General features: G+C 40.2%; 1 protein-coding gene across 2 annotated transcripts in view; it reads right to left on the bottom strand.

The window, feature by feature from the left end:
* Positions 1-9,064: 9,064 nt before the first annotated feature.
* tab3 (TGF-beta activated kinase 1 (MAP3K7) binding protein 3) overlaps positions 9,065-16,095 on the bottom strand; it is a 53,180-nt gene continuing 46,149 nt past the window's right edge. For both annotated transcript variants that reach the window (XM_042334125.1, XM_042334126.1), the window contains one exon: positions 9,065-10,836. In XM_042334125.1, coding sequence (XP_042190059.1) covers positions 10,688-10,836 — 149 coding nt within the window. In that variant the 3' untranslated portion in view covers positions 9,065-10,687. The remainder of the gene's footprint in view (positions 10,837-16,095) is intronic.

The following is a 16,095-nucleotide window of genomic DNA, read 5'->3' as shown; positions in this document are numbered from 1 at the left end:
ATTGTTTGTTGTCTTTCCCATTTACTTATTAGCATTATTAGTTTCCTTATCTCCCACCAATGAACTCAGACCTATTATACTTTGGTTTATTTGCATTGCTATACTTTTAATGTTTCACCTAATCGGTTCAGGTGCTCCCTTACACCTCCAGCAACCATCCCTGTATCTAGTTTAAACACTCCCTTACTATATTATAGGAGCATAGGAATTAGGAGTAGGCCATTCGGCCCCTCGAGCCTGCCCCACCATTCAATAGGATCATGGCTGATCTTCTAACCTAACTTCATCTGCCCACCTTATCCCCATATCCCTTAATCCCTCTATCCTTTAGAAATCTATCAATCTCAGTCTTGAATATGTTCAAGGACTGAGCATCCACAGCCTTCTGAGGTAGAGAATTCCATAAATTCACTACCCTCTGAGTGAAGAAGTGTTTCCTCAACTCTGTTCGAAAAGGCTGACCCTTAATCTTAAAACTGCGACCCCTAGTTCTAGATTCTCCTACCAGGGGAAACAGTCTCACACTGTCTACTGTGTCAACCCCCAATAAGAATCATATGTTTCTGTAAGATCACCTCTAATTCTTCTATATTCTAGAGAATATAGGCCTAGTTTACTCAACCTATCCTCATAGGTCAACCCCTCATCCCAGGAATTAACCTAGTGCATCTACGCTGCACCCCCTCTAAAGCCTTTCCTTAATAAGGAGACCAAAACTGCACACAGTATTCTAGGTGCAGTCTCACTAAGGCCCTATACAGTTGCAGCAAGACTTCCCTACTCTTGTATTCTAACCCTTTTGCAATAAACACCAACATGCCATTAGCCTTCCTAATTGCTTGCTGTATCTGCATACTAACTTTTTGTGACTGATGTACAAGGACACCCAAATCCCTCTGAACACCAGCACTATCTAGTCTTTCCCCCTCTAGAAAATAATCTGCTTTTCTATTTTTACTACCTAGGTGAATAACTTCACACTTCCCCACGTTATATTCCATCTGCCACCTTCTTGTCCACTCACCTAGCCTATCTATATCCCTTTGCAATCTTTTTCTGTCATCCTCAGAGCTTACTCTCCCACCAAGCTTAGTATCATCCGTGAATTTACATATTTGAAGTTCTATGTCCTTGTCCAGATCATTGATATAGATTGTAAATAGCTGAGGCCCAAGCACTGATCCTTGTGGCACTCCACTAGTCACATCCTGCCAATCTGAGAAGGACCCATTTATACCTACTCAGTTTTCTTCCCGTTAGCCACTCTCCGATCCATGCTAATATATTGCCTTTAATTCCATGGGGCCTAATCTTGTGTAGCAGCCTTTTATGTGGTACCTTGTCGAATGCCTTCTGAACATCTTAAATATACTACATCTACTGGTTCCCCGCTATCTAACCTGCTAGTTACATCTTCAAAAAACTCTAAAAGATTTGTTAAGCAAGACTTCCCTTTTGTAAAGCCATGTTGACTCACCTGATCAGGTTATGGTCTTCTAATTACCTCACTACGACGTCTCTAATTAAGGATTTTAGAATTTTCCCTATCACCGATGTCAGACTGACTGTCTATAGTTCCCCATCTTCTCTCTCCCACCCTTCTTAAATAGTGGTGTTACGTTTGCAATCTTCCAATCAATGGGAACTGTTCTAGAATCCAGAGAATTTTGGAAGATCAAAAACAAGGCATCCACTATTTCAGCAGCCACCCCTGTTAAAACCCTAGGATGCAGGCCTCAGGTCCAGGGATTTGTCATTTTTCAATCCCAATAGGTTTTCCTAGTACTAATTCTTTGCTAATATTAATTTCCCTAAGTTGCTCACTAACATTAGCTTCTTGGCTCCCCTCTACTTTTGGCAAGTTTTCAGTGTCTTCTAACGTGAAGACAGAAGCAAAATCTTTGTTTAATGACTCTGCCATATCTTTATCTCCCATTATAATACCTCTTATCTCTGCCTGTAATGGACCCACATTCACTTTTGCTAATCTCTTCCTCTTTATGTATTTGTGAAAACTCTTGCAGTCTGTCTTTATGTTCCTAGTTAGTTTGCCCTCATAATCCATTTTCTCCCTCCTGATCAGTTTCTTAGTTTTTCTTTGTTGATCTCTGAAGCCCTCCCAATCATCGGCTTTACTGCTCTTATGGTGTTATGGTCACTCTGCCCAAGAGGAGCCTTAACTTCCAGATTGCTGATTAGCCCTATTTCATTACACGAAACAAGATCTAGGATAGCCTGTTCCCTGGTTGGCTCCTCAGCATACTGATCTAGAAAACTCTCTCTAATGCATTCTATAAACTCCTCCTCTAACTTATTTTTGCCAATTTGGTTTTCCCAATCTATATGAAGATTAAAATCACCCACTATTAGTGTATTTCCTTTGCTACATGCTCCACTAATTTCCTGGTTAATACTCTGCGCAATACTATGACTGCTGTTCGGGGGTCTATAAACAACTCCCACTAGTGTTTTCTGCTCTTGTTATTTCGTAACTCCACCCAAACTGACTCTACATTCTGATTTAATGATTTAAGATTCTTCTTCTCAACTGTTTTTATCCTATCCTTTATTAGCGGGGCTACCCCCCACCCCATCTTGTTTTCCATGTTGCCTATCTTTCCTATATGCCGACTACCCCAAAATATTTAGCTCCCACCCTTGATCTCCCTGTAACCACGTCTCAGTAATGGCTACTAGATCATACCTGTTTGTTTCTATTTGTGCCGTTAATTTGTCTATCATATTACGAATGCTTCGTGCATTCAGATATAGCGCCTTTAATTTTGACTTCAAAATTATCTATCTTGCCTGCCAGCACCTCCACCCACCTTTCGTTCAGGTTGAACCCATCTGGTCTGTATAGATACCTCTATTCCCAAATGTGCCCCACTGTTTGAGGAACCTAAAACCTGATTCCCTACACCAATGCCTTAGCCACACATTGGCCTGCCTTATTACCCTCTGTCTCTACTCACTAGCAAGTGGTATGGGGAGTAATTCTGAAAAAAACTACACTTGGCTATTCCCTTAAGCTTCCTTCCTAATGCCCTGAATTTAACATATAGAACTTATGGTCTACTTTTACCTTGAGCACTTTGTCAACCAGGGATGTCAGATCCTTAACTCATGCACCTGAGAGGCAACTTACCATTTGATTTTCTGGGTCCGGTTTGGTTAATATTTTCCTCAAATGCAAAATAACACAAGATAAGCAATGAAATAAACTAACAAATATTAAAGATGAACACGAGAAAAAAGTATTTAAAAAATTAGTGGTTGGGTTTGTGCAAAAATATTTAAAAAAGCAAATGAATACTTGCAACTCTTTTTGTTATCAAGCTGAAGTGTGTCAAGGTGGCTGGGCTCTACCTGCTCCATAGTCTATTGGGTAGGTATGTGCATTGTGCAGGTGCAAGCCAGCCTTCAAAGTGTGGAAATTCACTTTTTACCACAAAAATTTTAAATGGCTATTACAATTAAATGGCTATTACAATTGAATAATAATAATAATCCTTGCATTTGATATAGCGCTTTTCACGTCGGGAGGACGTCCCAAAGCGCTTCACAAAATATACTGTAAAGTGAATTGACTGTATATTTGTGGGCGAACGCGGCAGCCAATTGCGCACAGCAATGTCCCACAAACAGTCGTGGATTGAAAATGACCAATTAATTATTGTTTTTGGTTTTTTTTGGAGGGATTGTTATTAGTTATGTGGAGTAAGGAAACTTGCCCAAGGTTTCGCCCTGCCTGGAATTGAACTCAGGTCTCTCGCTTGCAAAGCGAGTGCTCTAACCACTGAGCTACAGGACTCCACATGCGGTAGATGTTCTAAAAATCAATAAAAAATTGTTAATGAGGAAAATGAAATAGCAAGAAATTCCCCCAAAATAAAATATTATAAAAAAAATAAGAATTTCATCAGGCTCTTACTTATAGGGGTTCTGAGTCCTTATCTACTCATGCTTTTAAATATCTTTGGTATCAACATCTATTAATATGACGCAAGTTCTGAAACTCTTGAATTGTAATAGAGGAAAAGTTATCAGGCAATTCAAAATTAAACACTTTACTGAGATTTGCAGTCCCACAGCAACATAAAGCTCATCAAGTAACCCCTTACATGTTAAGTTTATAAAAGTTTACGTCATCTTCATGTAGAATTACAGAAGTATTCAAATCTGCTTAACCTCTTCAAAATATGGATTAAGACACCAATGAAAGGAAGTCTTTCAGAGAACATGATTTCAAGTTCCTAAACTCTAATGATAACCATTCACAGCTTGAAAACCATCCAATGACTCATTGGAGAAAAGGGGAAAAAAGGGGATCTAATTTATGATATTCGCAAACTGGATTAGATGCTTTAATTCAAACTCCTGGTTTGCAACTTCCAGTTTATGAATGTTGGAACTCTTAAATGACAATAATAATAATCCTTGCATTTGATATAGCACCTTATCACGCCTTTAAGAGGTCCCAAAGCGTTTCACAGAACATACTGTAAAGTGAATCACCATTCGCAAGACAGATTCACAAATAAAAAAAGTCATTAAACAAAACAGCAGTGGGAAAACTTTGGCTGTTTTGATTGCTGGAATATTTGTAACACCTTTTGGAGATGAAGAATGCATTATATAATCATAAAAGCATTGCATCAGTTTTAAAAGTCAATCAGAAAACATAAAGCAAATGATTTTAATTTTAATTTCTAACATAATTCTGGTACTAACACAATGCTCAAACTTACCAATCGGAAATGAATATGTGGGAAGAATCCATTCATAAGAGCACTTGCATCATATTGAAACTACCTGTGGCATCTTTAACATACTCTCAAAACAAATCAGATCACAATAACCCTTTATCCATCCTTTCAAGCTCCATTTCTTTGGGAGATCACCAAACTTTAGCTATCAAGTAAGAATGGCAGAATGCGAGCTGCTGCTAACTGTAGTACATTAGATTTTTTTGGGCAAGTTATTAAAGGATATTTTTAGCTGTTTTTTGTGCGTTGGGAGAGTAAACTGCTTTGTTTTTTAATAAAACTTATAATTTCTCCTATTCTGGGGAGGTTCTGGGTTTTGTTGTATTATTGTCTCCTGGAGTACTGATACGCACACAAACAGAAATAGCCGGGTTATGTTAACATTAGTGCATTCTGTATTTTGAACTATCTATTGAACAAATTCCAATTTTATGGCTACAGAAAGTCTTCCTTAATTGTCTATTAAGATACTTTTTAAAAAAAACATGGATGAGTTATAGAGGGTGGTTCTCCTCACATACAATTATAAGCCAGTCTCCATCTTCACTGTACTACTTTCTTGAAACAAATTACTGAGTTTTTATGCAACAGTCCTAGTGAACATCCCACACTTTCCATAATCATGCCCTCTTGTGGCTTCTCTACACTGCTAAGGATTGGTCACTAAAGCAAGTGCAAAACAACAGGCTTTAGTTCCAATCAGTTTGCATATTTTGTCCAGCAAAGGCATGCACTTCCCATCCCAGCATAAATGTTTTCATATCCAAATCCCTGCATCCTCTCGGGGATATAATAATCAAAGAGTTAAACAGGCTCAAAGGGCCTCCTCCTTTTCCTGTTTCCTAAGTAAGGCTACTTTGGATGAATTTTAACTTCAAAGCCCATGCTGAGGTTGCACAAGTTCATTTCCTGTGGGACTTTCATTGTCAGTTTAAACATAGAACACAGGTTAAAGAACAGGGTGCCAAATACTACAAGGACATTAACTATTCTGTACTATTTTGAAAATAGTCCTACTGTAAAGAACCATAAATGATTCGATCCACTTGTACAAATCAAATTAGAATGGAAAAGGTTTCCATTTTCTGGACAATTGGGACCACTACTGGGGAAGGTGGGATCTTTACCTTGAGGATGGGCGGCACTTAAGCAAGGCAGGGGTGAGCTTCCTTGCCAAGACATTATCAAATGCTGTAGGGGCGGATTTAAACTAGTGTCGAGGGGGGGTGGGTATGCAAGGGTAAACAATGAATTAGAGATTAGAGGAAAAAGACAAGTGGGAAGTGTAGAGCAGGTACAAGCAGACAATTTCCTCAAATGCATGTACCTAAATGCACGTAGCCTAGGGAATAAGGTTGATGAGCTGCAGGTTCAACTGGCCGTAGGGGTTACGATGTGGTGGCAGAAACCGAGACATGGCTCAAGCCAGGACAGGAATGGGAGTTAAATATTCCAGGATATAATGTGTTTAGGAAGGATAGAGAAGGAAAAGGAGGCGGGGTGGCAATATTAGTTAAGGATACAATTATAGCTGTAGAAAGGAACGAGGCTCTGGAGGGCCCGACAACAGAATCCATCTGGTTAGAGATAAGAAATAAGAAAGGAGTGGTTACACTGATAGGGGTTTACTAGAGACCACCAGACAGCGGGAAGGAGATAGAGGAGCAGATCTGCAACCAGATCGCGGATAGATGTAAGGCGAACAGATAATGTGGTGATAATGGGGGATTTCAATTATCCCAATATAGACTGGCAAAATAGCAGCACTAAGGGCAAGGCAGGAGAAAGATTCATAGACTGTGTACAGGAAAATTTTCTTGAGCAGTATGTCTCCAGTCCTACGAGGAAGGAAGCATTGCTGGATCTAGTCCTGGGGAATGAAATAGGTCAGGTTGAACAGGTTTCGGTAGGGGAGCATCTAGGTAACAGTGACCATAATATTATTAGATTTAGATTACTCATGAACAGGGACAAAGTACAGTCAAGGGTGAAAATGCTTGACTGGAAAAGGACTAATTTTGATGGGCTAAAAAGGGACCTAGAGTTGGTGGACTGGCAAGTAAGACTAGCAGGTAAAACGACTCATGAGCAATGGGAGATCTTCAAAGATATGATAGCTCAAGGTCTAAATAGATATATTCCCACAAAAGGGAAATGTGTGACAACCAAGCCAGCCTGGATGACCAGGGATATTCTGTCTAGGATGAAAAAGAAGAAGACGGCGTACGACAATTGGAAGACGCAAGATACTGAGGATAGCAAAGCGCATTATAGAGAATGCAGGAGTGATCTTAAAAGAGTGATAAGACAGGCTAAAAGATCGCATGAGAAGAGGTTAGCGGGTAACATAAAGGGGAATCCTAAAATATTTTATAAGCACATAAAGGAAAAAAGGTTAGTTAAAGGTCAGGTGGGGCCAATCAAAGACAATGACGGCAATCTTGTTGTGGAGGCAGAGGTCATGGCTGATGGACTGAACGAGTACTTTGCATCTGTCTTCACAACGGAAATGGATGCCCCAAATGCCGCAGTATTGGATGAGAGGGTAGAGGAAATAGATCAGATTACTATAGACAGAGAGGAAGTTCTGAAAAGATTGACTGGGCTCAAAATTGATAAGTCACCAGGACCAGATGGGTTTCACCCAAGGTTGCTGTGGGAGATACGGGTTCAAATAGCGGAGGCTTTGGCCATTATATTTCAATCTTCATTGGACACAGGAGTGGTGCCAAGAGACTGGAGAGTGGCTAATGTTACCCCCTCTACAAAAAGGGGCAGAAAGACAAACCCGGAAATTACAGGCCAGTCAGCCTAACTTCGGTAATAGGAAAACTACTGGAGACCATAATCCGGGACAGAATAAATCTCTACTTAGAGGAACATGAGGTAATTAGAGACAGCCAACATGGATTTGTTAAAGGCAAATCTTGCCTAACAAATCTAATAGAATTTTTTGAAGAGGTGACTGCGAGGGTTGATGGGGAAAATGCGGTGGACATTTACATGGATTTCAAAAAGGCTTTTGACACAGTACCGCATAAGAGATTAACAAAAAAATTAGAGGCCCACGGTATTAAGGGGACAGTGGCAGTTTGGATTAAGAACTGGCTGAGTGACAGAAAGCAGAGGGTGGTGGTTAATGGGTGTTTCTCGAAATGGAAGGAGGTGTGCAGCGGTGTCCCCCAGGGATCGGTATTGGGACCACTGCTCTTTCTAATATATATTAATGATCTGGACTTGGGCATAGAGAGCACTATTTCCAAGTTTGCAGATGATACAGTTTGGTAGGGTAGTAAATAGTGAGGAGGACTGTAACCAACTGCAAGCAGACATACACAGAATGGTGGAATGGGCTGACATGTGGCAGATGGATTTCAATGTGGATAAGTGTGAGGTGATACACTTAGGTAGGAAAAATGATAGGAGGCAATATAGACTTGGTAGCTCAATCTTAAGGGGGGTGAACGTACAGAGAGATCTGGGTGTTCAAGTAAGTGAATCATTAAAGGTAGTGGGGCAGGTAGATAAGGCAGTAAAAAAGGCATTTGGTGTACTGAGCTTTATTAGTAGGGGCATAGAGTATAAGAGTAGGGAGGTTATGGTTAATCTATACAAAACACTGGTTAGGCCTCAGCTGGAGTACTGGGTCCAGTTCTGGGCACCTTACTTCAGGAAGGACATTAAGACACTGGAAAGGGTGCAGAGGAGATTCACAAGAATGATACCAGGAATGGGGAACCTTAGCTATGAGGACAGGCTGGAGAAGTTAGGACTTTTCCCATTAGAGCAGAGAAGGTTACGCGGGGACCTGATAGAGGTCTTCAAGATCATGAAAGGTTTCGACAGGCGAGATAAGGAAAAGCTGTTTCCGCTGGTAGGTGTGTCTGTGACCCGTGGTCACAGTCTTAAGATATCTACCAAAAGAAGCAGAGGGGAGGTTAGAAGAATTTTTTTCACTCAGCGAGTTGTTTGAATTTGGAATGATCTGCCTGAAAGGGCAGTGAAGTCCGATTCGATAACAGCTTTTAAGAGAGAACTGGATAGGTATCTGGGGAAGACGGGTTTGCAGGGTTATGGGGAGAAAGCTGGTGATTGGGGTTAGTGAAAGTGACTTGCTCTGTCAAAGAGCCGGCACAGACTCGATGGGCCGAATGGCCTCCTTCTGTGCCGTAACATTCTATGAATCTATGAATATCATCTTATAGTGAATTGACAGGTGTTTCAACATATCTTTTAATATACAAGTTCTTAACAGAGTAACAGTTTTTCCCAAAGTAAAAATCAAATGTTTTTTCTTCACTTTGTGACTTTATTTGTAAAATATTGCAGCCACCAGAATGTTCATATATGTACCATACATGCATTGCCCCCATTCCATTTGCACAATTTTGCCTCCAGCTAAAACTTTAGACAAGATCATATATTACACAGTTATCTAAATTGTAGAGAGCAGAACCATACAAAGATAGGCGCTTCATTGTGTAGGAACACAAACATCCTAATCACTCACAAATTGTATTCTCATTCAGCTGCCCAGACCCAACAAATCTGTAATTTCACAAAGAACAAGTACTTTATTGGAGTTATAGCAACCTGAAGCATTTGAACTAAACATCACCTTTAATAATAGTTTTACATCATATGCATAAAAGTACCAGCAAGTTCATCATGAACTTTGTTTTGCGGGTCCAGCAAATTCCATTCATTTGTGAATGAAGAGTTTGAACAGTTTTTTACATTTGCAGTGTGCGACCATTTATTTTCAGGCTGCATTTAGGCAAGTTTTAGTACAGGCTGGTTTCTTAGTGATGTGCAAACTCACTCTTATTAAAGAGCTACTGATTACTAAATGCACCTATATGGGGGAAAAAGGGGCACAAAACTATCTTTTGTGCTGTAAACAAGATGATTTCTTTACACGGTGGAAGCTCATGAACTGCTTAATAGAGCAAACAATAAATCCTCTTTGAGAAGGAGTGGATTCGAGTCTTGGGCAGGTCCGAGAATACTTGCATTTGGCGTAGATTTTCTGTACTGTTACAGAGCACAACCTAAAGGAAGCTTCAGTAAAAAAAATTAAAAAGCACTAGTGACTTAAAATCAAGGAAAGGGCCCACAGCCTAAAAACAATTCCCTAATAAGAGCATGCAGCACTGTTCTGATCTGCAAAGACTCAATTATTCATCAGTGTCTATGATGTAGCTCAAACACAGTAGAAGCAAAAGGGATTGTTGATTATGATTGTACTTTCAGAACACCTAAGGTCAATACCTCATCTCTTGTCATTGCGACACTCATTACGTTTTATACATTACTGATTTGTGTAAAGATTGCAATTACTCTGAAGAAAGCAGCAATTACAAGTAACTCAAGTTTTTTTTTACCATACTGTAGTGTCATAGCAGTCCCTTTTGCCTGCATGACTGAGTCAGTCAATATGCCAACAGTTTACAATGATTTAGCACAAGGGACATTCCACTCCAAGGAATTGGGATCTTTCATGAATGACACCATTTTTCACATAGATTCTCATGTAGACAACCAAATTCACCCTGTGGATAGACACCCTACAAAGAAAGGGCAACAAAACAGCATCCTGACTTGTGATCCACAGACCTAGATGTGGCAGCTACAGTCAGCATCTCGGAGGACCATCTTCATGGCATTTAAAAGTTTACAGAGTGCATCACATAAAGGACATCAGTGTGTGACTAGATGCTGTTTACAGTTAAGCATTTCTACTGTGGTAAAGACAGCCATGATTGTGGTGAGAATGTAGCTGACTATGTTTCAGTACGCTGCAGATTTAAATATTTCATCCTCACTAAGGTCTGATAGATGGGTTGCAAATTTCAGTCCCCTCGCAACGCCCAAAGTTTCAGGATCTTGCTCGCTGGCGAGTGCAAGGCCGCTCAAGTTCAGGTGTACCTTGGCATTTCACACTGTTCACAGCGATTCAGCGCTGGGTGGTTGAGGAAGGTGCAACTGTTACAATTCCATGGGGCACCTTCAAAATCTTCATCTCTTTGATGAGGCCTTGGGCTGTACTTCATAGCGTGACCATGCTCTGCAATAAAAGTGAAACCAAATTTAGACAATATGACAAAGGCAAAGGAATTTCATGAAAATTAACATGATCTCCCCATTCAGTTTCCAAAAATACTGAAAAAGATTTTAAGATACAAGAATGACGGAATCAGTACAAACAATGCAATGTTTAACATGTAAAAAAAACATTTTCAGCATCATCTCAACTAGGTACAAATAGATTTGAAGTTTCCCGAGACTCATTTTTGGTAACCAAATTTACCAATAAGGCTATATTTTTAATTCTTTGTGGTGATACAGTACTGATATATTGAGAAATGACCACACTAACATTATTAAAATGCCTATAAAGTAGCTAAGGTGCTACAACTTTCCAGCTTTGTGAATTTGTCTAGATTTTAAAAATCAAGTCCACTGCAACATGATGTGAATTTACATTGTTTGAACAAAATGCCCAGCGCTGTATGAATATCAAATCATCCAATTCAAAACAATGTAGAAATGAAACCAGGATAGATTTCTACTATAGGTCAAGAAAGCAAAAAACATATTCCAAGGGACTGGATGATATATGGTTATTTAGCATTTTGACCTCAACATGCTGCAGCTGTAAGAAAAATAAAATCATACATAATCATACTTCAATGGTGTTGCTATTCTTAACCTATTGCTTTAATTGCTTTTTCTATCATTGATGACAGACCTGTAAGAAACTGTACTTAATCTTAGTCTTATATAGTTCTAAATGCTCCCTCCAGAACATCAAAGTTTGAAAGGAGATCAAAAATACTGTTGAATGTTTCTCAGACTTCAAATCAACACAATAAAACATTTTGCTACACCTGTCAAACTTCACTAAAATTCAAGTGACAAAATTCAAACCTCTCCAAGTCAAAGGAACAGTCATGCATTGATCAGACATTTAACCATAAACGAAGATCAGATTTTCAGCTGAAAACGCAAAAGAGATTTAATCATATACTGGAATTATGGCTTCAAGAGGTGATCTAATGTTCCACCTTCCCTTTTTAATTGTGGAAACTATTAGGTCCTCTCTAATTCCTGCTTCCTTATTAAAGGTAAATAGAATACTAGCAGATATACCAGACACACTGTGATACAATCATAATTCATACCATTACTTGAAAGATTTACTGTGAGAAAGTTATATGAATTGTAATTTTGATCATATCCAAAGGATTGTAGCTTCTTAATAAAACATCCTTGAAAACTATCAAAACTTGCGTTCTGACGAAGTGTCGTGGACCCCAAACGTTGACTCACTTTCCTTTCTCCATAGATGCTGCCTGATCTGCTGAGTGTTCCCAGCGACTTCTGTTTGTCTTTGAAACTATGTTATGGTCATCCACTGCTATAGACTTTGGCCATTCAGAATGCTCATTGTAACAGCCAAGCCATCTGAAGCTTGTCTGGAGCTTGGAAGTCCTTTTGGCAAAAAAAAATCCTTATGTATGGTCAAAAAGGTATAACATCAATCTTCTATAGATATCAGAATGAGTCATAGGTCACTTTGATGTTAAAATCCATTAAACAACTTACAGATTGGCTCAGATTTAGAAAATGCATTCTGAAGCAGACCTTGTATGTTAAATTGTGTCAAATTGCTTTACAGATAATTGCAATGACGTAATTAGCTCTCAAACATGGAAGCTCTTTTATGTAAAAAAAACTTTGCTTGGAATTTTTAGCATGATATACACAATGTGAAGTCATGGTCTGGGCCAATAAAATAGTGTGAAAATATTTGCCCAAAATTGCGGCGAGATTTGAAGGGAAAATTGCGGGGAAATGTTTGGCAAAAGTTGATTGATGCTATTGAGATACATTTTACTGCCAACCTACATTTTTTCATTTTAATGATAAAACATGAGGAAACAGCATGTTAAGATTGCTACAAAAATAATATTAATTGTTTCTTTAACAGAAACTGGTGGCCTTTTATGGGGGGGGGGGGGGGAGGGGGAATAGCGGACACAAGTGAGGCAACAGTTGCTCCCAGGGCCCAGCACCACACACAGAGACACACACACAGATGCTCACAGACACAAAGATACACACGCACTCACAGAGACAGAAAGATACACACACACAGAAGCAACAATCACAGAAACAGATACACATACACATAGACACAGAGAGAGATACACACACACTCACAGCCAGAGACGCACACACTCACAGAAACAGAGGCACATACTCAAAAACAGAGAGACACACACTTAGACACACACAAACACAGAGAGACACACACACACTCATAAACACAGAGACACGCACATTCAGACATACACATTCTCAAAGAGACGCAGGCACACCCACAAAACACACACAGGAAAGGGAGTCACAGATATATTCATATAGACACCCACAAACAGAGAGACACACCCACATACACACACACAGACAATCACAAAAGTGGGGCCTCCGAGTGAAGCCCATTTGTCGCTTGCCCCACTGCACCGCGCATCTGGAGCTGCCAAGCCCAGGGTGACGTCAGGGTAACAGCAGCGAGCCCCGCGGACCAGAAACTACATTGATAGCGAGTTTGTAGTGCGGGGGGAGGGGGGGGGGTGTTTACAGCAGATTCTGCCGGAAAGCTGCAGCTGCACTTTTCTATTGGACCAGGTCATGGTCTAATAAACGGAAGCTAGTATCAGGAAGTGTCTTCCTGCAATGGACTGATTTTATGGTCACGCTTTGAAAGTGGTGCCAAAAATCCCATCAAACTCAATATGCGTTTTTAAGTTTAGTCCTGATTGCCTAAAATAACCTTAGAAAAAAGAAAATATGCCCCAACAGACATTAAAACAGGTGCAGCGTGGGCATGTATTTATCAAATAACAGGTGCACAAACTGGAAATATTGGGAGGGAAATAATGAAAGAAGAAATGAGATCATATTCCTGTAACTCTGCCTAGGTGATTCAAAGCAGCAAGCACTCTAGTAAGTCGCATTGTGTGGAGGATAAACAATTAGTACTGCTTAGATGGAGTTGGGTCCTCAGTGGCTAAATCTATTGAAAGGAGTGGTAAAGGTACGAGGTCAGCCATACAAACATTTAAGATCCTAGGTTTGATTCTCTGATTGGTTCCAATTTAGCTGGCCTGAGCCTGCAGCCCAGTTTATCTCAGCGACTCAAGAAGAGGGTGAGAGATTTTTCATCAGGCTGGCACCCATGGAACAGTATGCCATTTGCCATGAGTCACAATTTTCTGGAGAGGGGAGAAAATAATAATACTGCTTAAATATACTGAGGCAAATCAATTTAGCAATGGGTGACTGATCCAGCAACCAGACCACTGCATACAAAATAGTGCTGGTCACAAAAAGCTCCTTCTTGCTGTGCTTTCCTTTACTTTACTAAGTTGTAATAAATAAATTGCAGAAAATGTACCTTAAACTGAAATAAGATTTTGTGGCAGCAAAAATGTAAAGAGCTCAAGTAGGAAATTTACTCTGCTTTATGAATATATGTTCTCTGCTCTTGAAGCTGCCAACTCTTTCTGAGTAAAATGCCACAGGTGCTACCAATTCTCAAGTACTTTGCCTGATGGGACTGTGGCTTGTGTTCATACACAATTACTTTTGGGAGGGGGAGAAAGGAGTTCAATACTAGATACAAATAAGAAACAGAAAGATCCATAAACTTTTTTTTCTCTCTCACCAGGATAGTTGAAGTCAATTGGAGGACCCCAACTGCTTGCCTGCTGAGATCAGCTAACTCAGCACAGAACTGAAACAAACCATCAACCTTAAAATTTATATGGGTTCATTTTTAAAAATGTAATGGGAGTGTTTTGGCGACACAGAAGAAAGTATTTCTAAGGCAGCTCAACATGTTTTAAATTGGAAGGAGATGGGTATCTCTAGAATACAGGATCATTAGCTGATCTGTAGTAATACCCATTGAAACCACAGTAAAAACCTTGAAACCACACACAGAATCAAAAATATAGGTTAGGTTATCATAGAATCATAGAACTATACAGTACAGAAGGAGGCCGTTCAGCCCATCGTGTCTGTGCTGGCTCTTTGAAAAGAGCTATCCAATTCAATTCCACTCCTTCGTCTCTCCCTATAGGTCTGCAAACTTGTTCTCCCCAAATAATTATCTATTCTTCCCCGAATAATTATCTCTAGATAATTATACAATATCTTGTATATTGATAAAAATCGATATACCGATATAATGATTTTTAAATATAATTTTCTTCAATACCCTCAACCCTATCCCACACTGCTGATTTTAATTTAGGCAGTAAAAATGGGGGAGGGGGAGGAAGAACAAGGAGATCAAGGAGATTTTGTTTGCAAGGGTAATGCTGGATTATTTAGTTTTTTCTCCTTCAAATAAAGCTGAGAAGTGTTCTGTCTAGTAACTATCTAGGGGGGAGGGCGGTAGGCAGTCTCCTTGGTATTGAGCTGGCTCCAAAACAACATGCTTGACAACAGATGTTGAAATAGTTAAGCAACCCTATGTGGTGGTCTCAGTAATTCAATTTCTGAGAAACATGGGTCTGCAGTATTCCAAGCACTGCTGATGCCAGATCATCCAGTCTGGTTCGTTGGCAGAATTGTGGAGGGGTAGACTGGCTAGAGATTCTTTCCATGCAACTCCTGTTAACTTTGCAAGCCAAACCCCTAAACATTAGGGTTGTTATAACTGGACAAGCAGCAAGAAGCTTGCCAGACAGTACTTTCATTGCAATTTATACAATTTTGCAAGTTAAACTCCAGCAGTATCCCACTGCATGTTCAGGGGACCCCAAGCCTTGACTCTCATCAACCTGTACATCAACAGGGAGACATGGAGCAGGCCGGAGCTCGCTGAACGGAGGGAGCGGGCAGGTTGGTAGGGAGTCAGCAGGCCAGAGAGGTAGGAGGGGGCAAGGCCATGAATGGCCTTAAAAGTGAGGACGAGGATCTTGAAATCGATCCCCTGGGGGTTGGGGAGCCAGTGGAGTCGGGCGAGGGTGGGAGTGATTACCTGCCTCTTCCATTCATAAGCTGCAAACTATCCAGAACTCATGTCCATTTCCACATTCGGCTCCATGATCTGACCAACCCTATCCTGAAGCGCTGTAGCGTATTGGTTAGAGCACTCGCCAGCGAGAGCACACGGGTTCAATTCCCAGGCAGGGGGAAAGGTTAGGCAAGTTTTCTTACTCCTCACACTTCTGTTTACCAAGCAGTAAGTAGGAACCCAGTTGTTAAATGATTGGCGGATCGCTAATCCAGGGGTAATAATCCCTTAAAA

This window comes from Callorhinchus milii, unplaced genomic scaffold, assembly GCF_018977255.1.
Source record: "Callorhinchus milii isolate IMCB2004 unplaced genomic scaffold, IMCB_Cmil_1.0 Scaffold4, whole genome shotgun sequence".
Taxonomy (NCBI): Eukaryota; Metazoa; Chordata; class Chondrichthyes; order Chimaeriformes; family Callorhinchidae; genus Callorhinchus; species Callorhinchus milii.
Note: the sequence above shows the minus strand (reverse complement) of the source record. Positions and strands in the feature narration are given on the sequence as shown.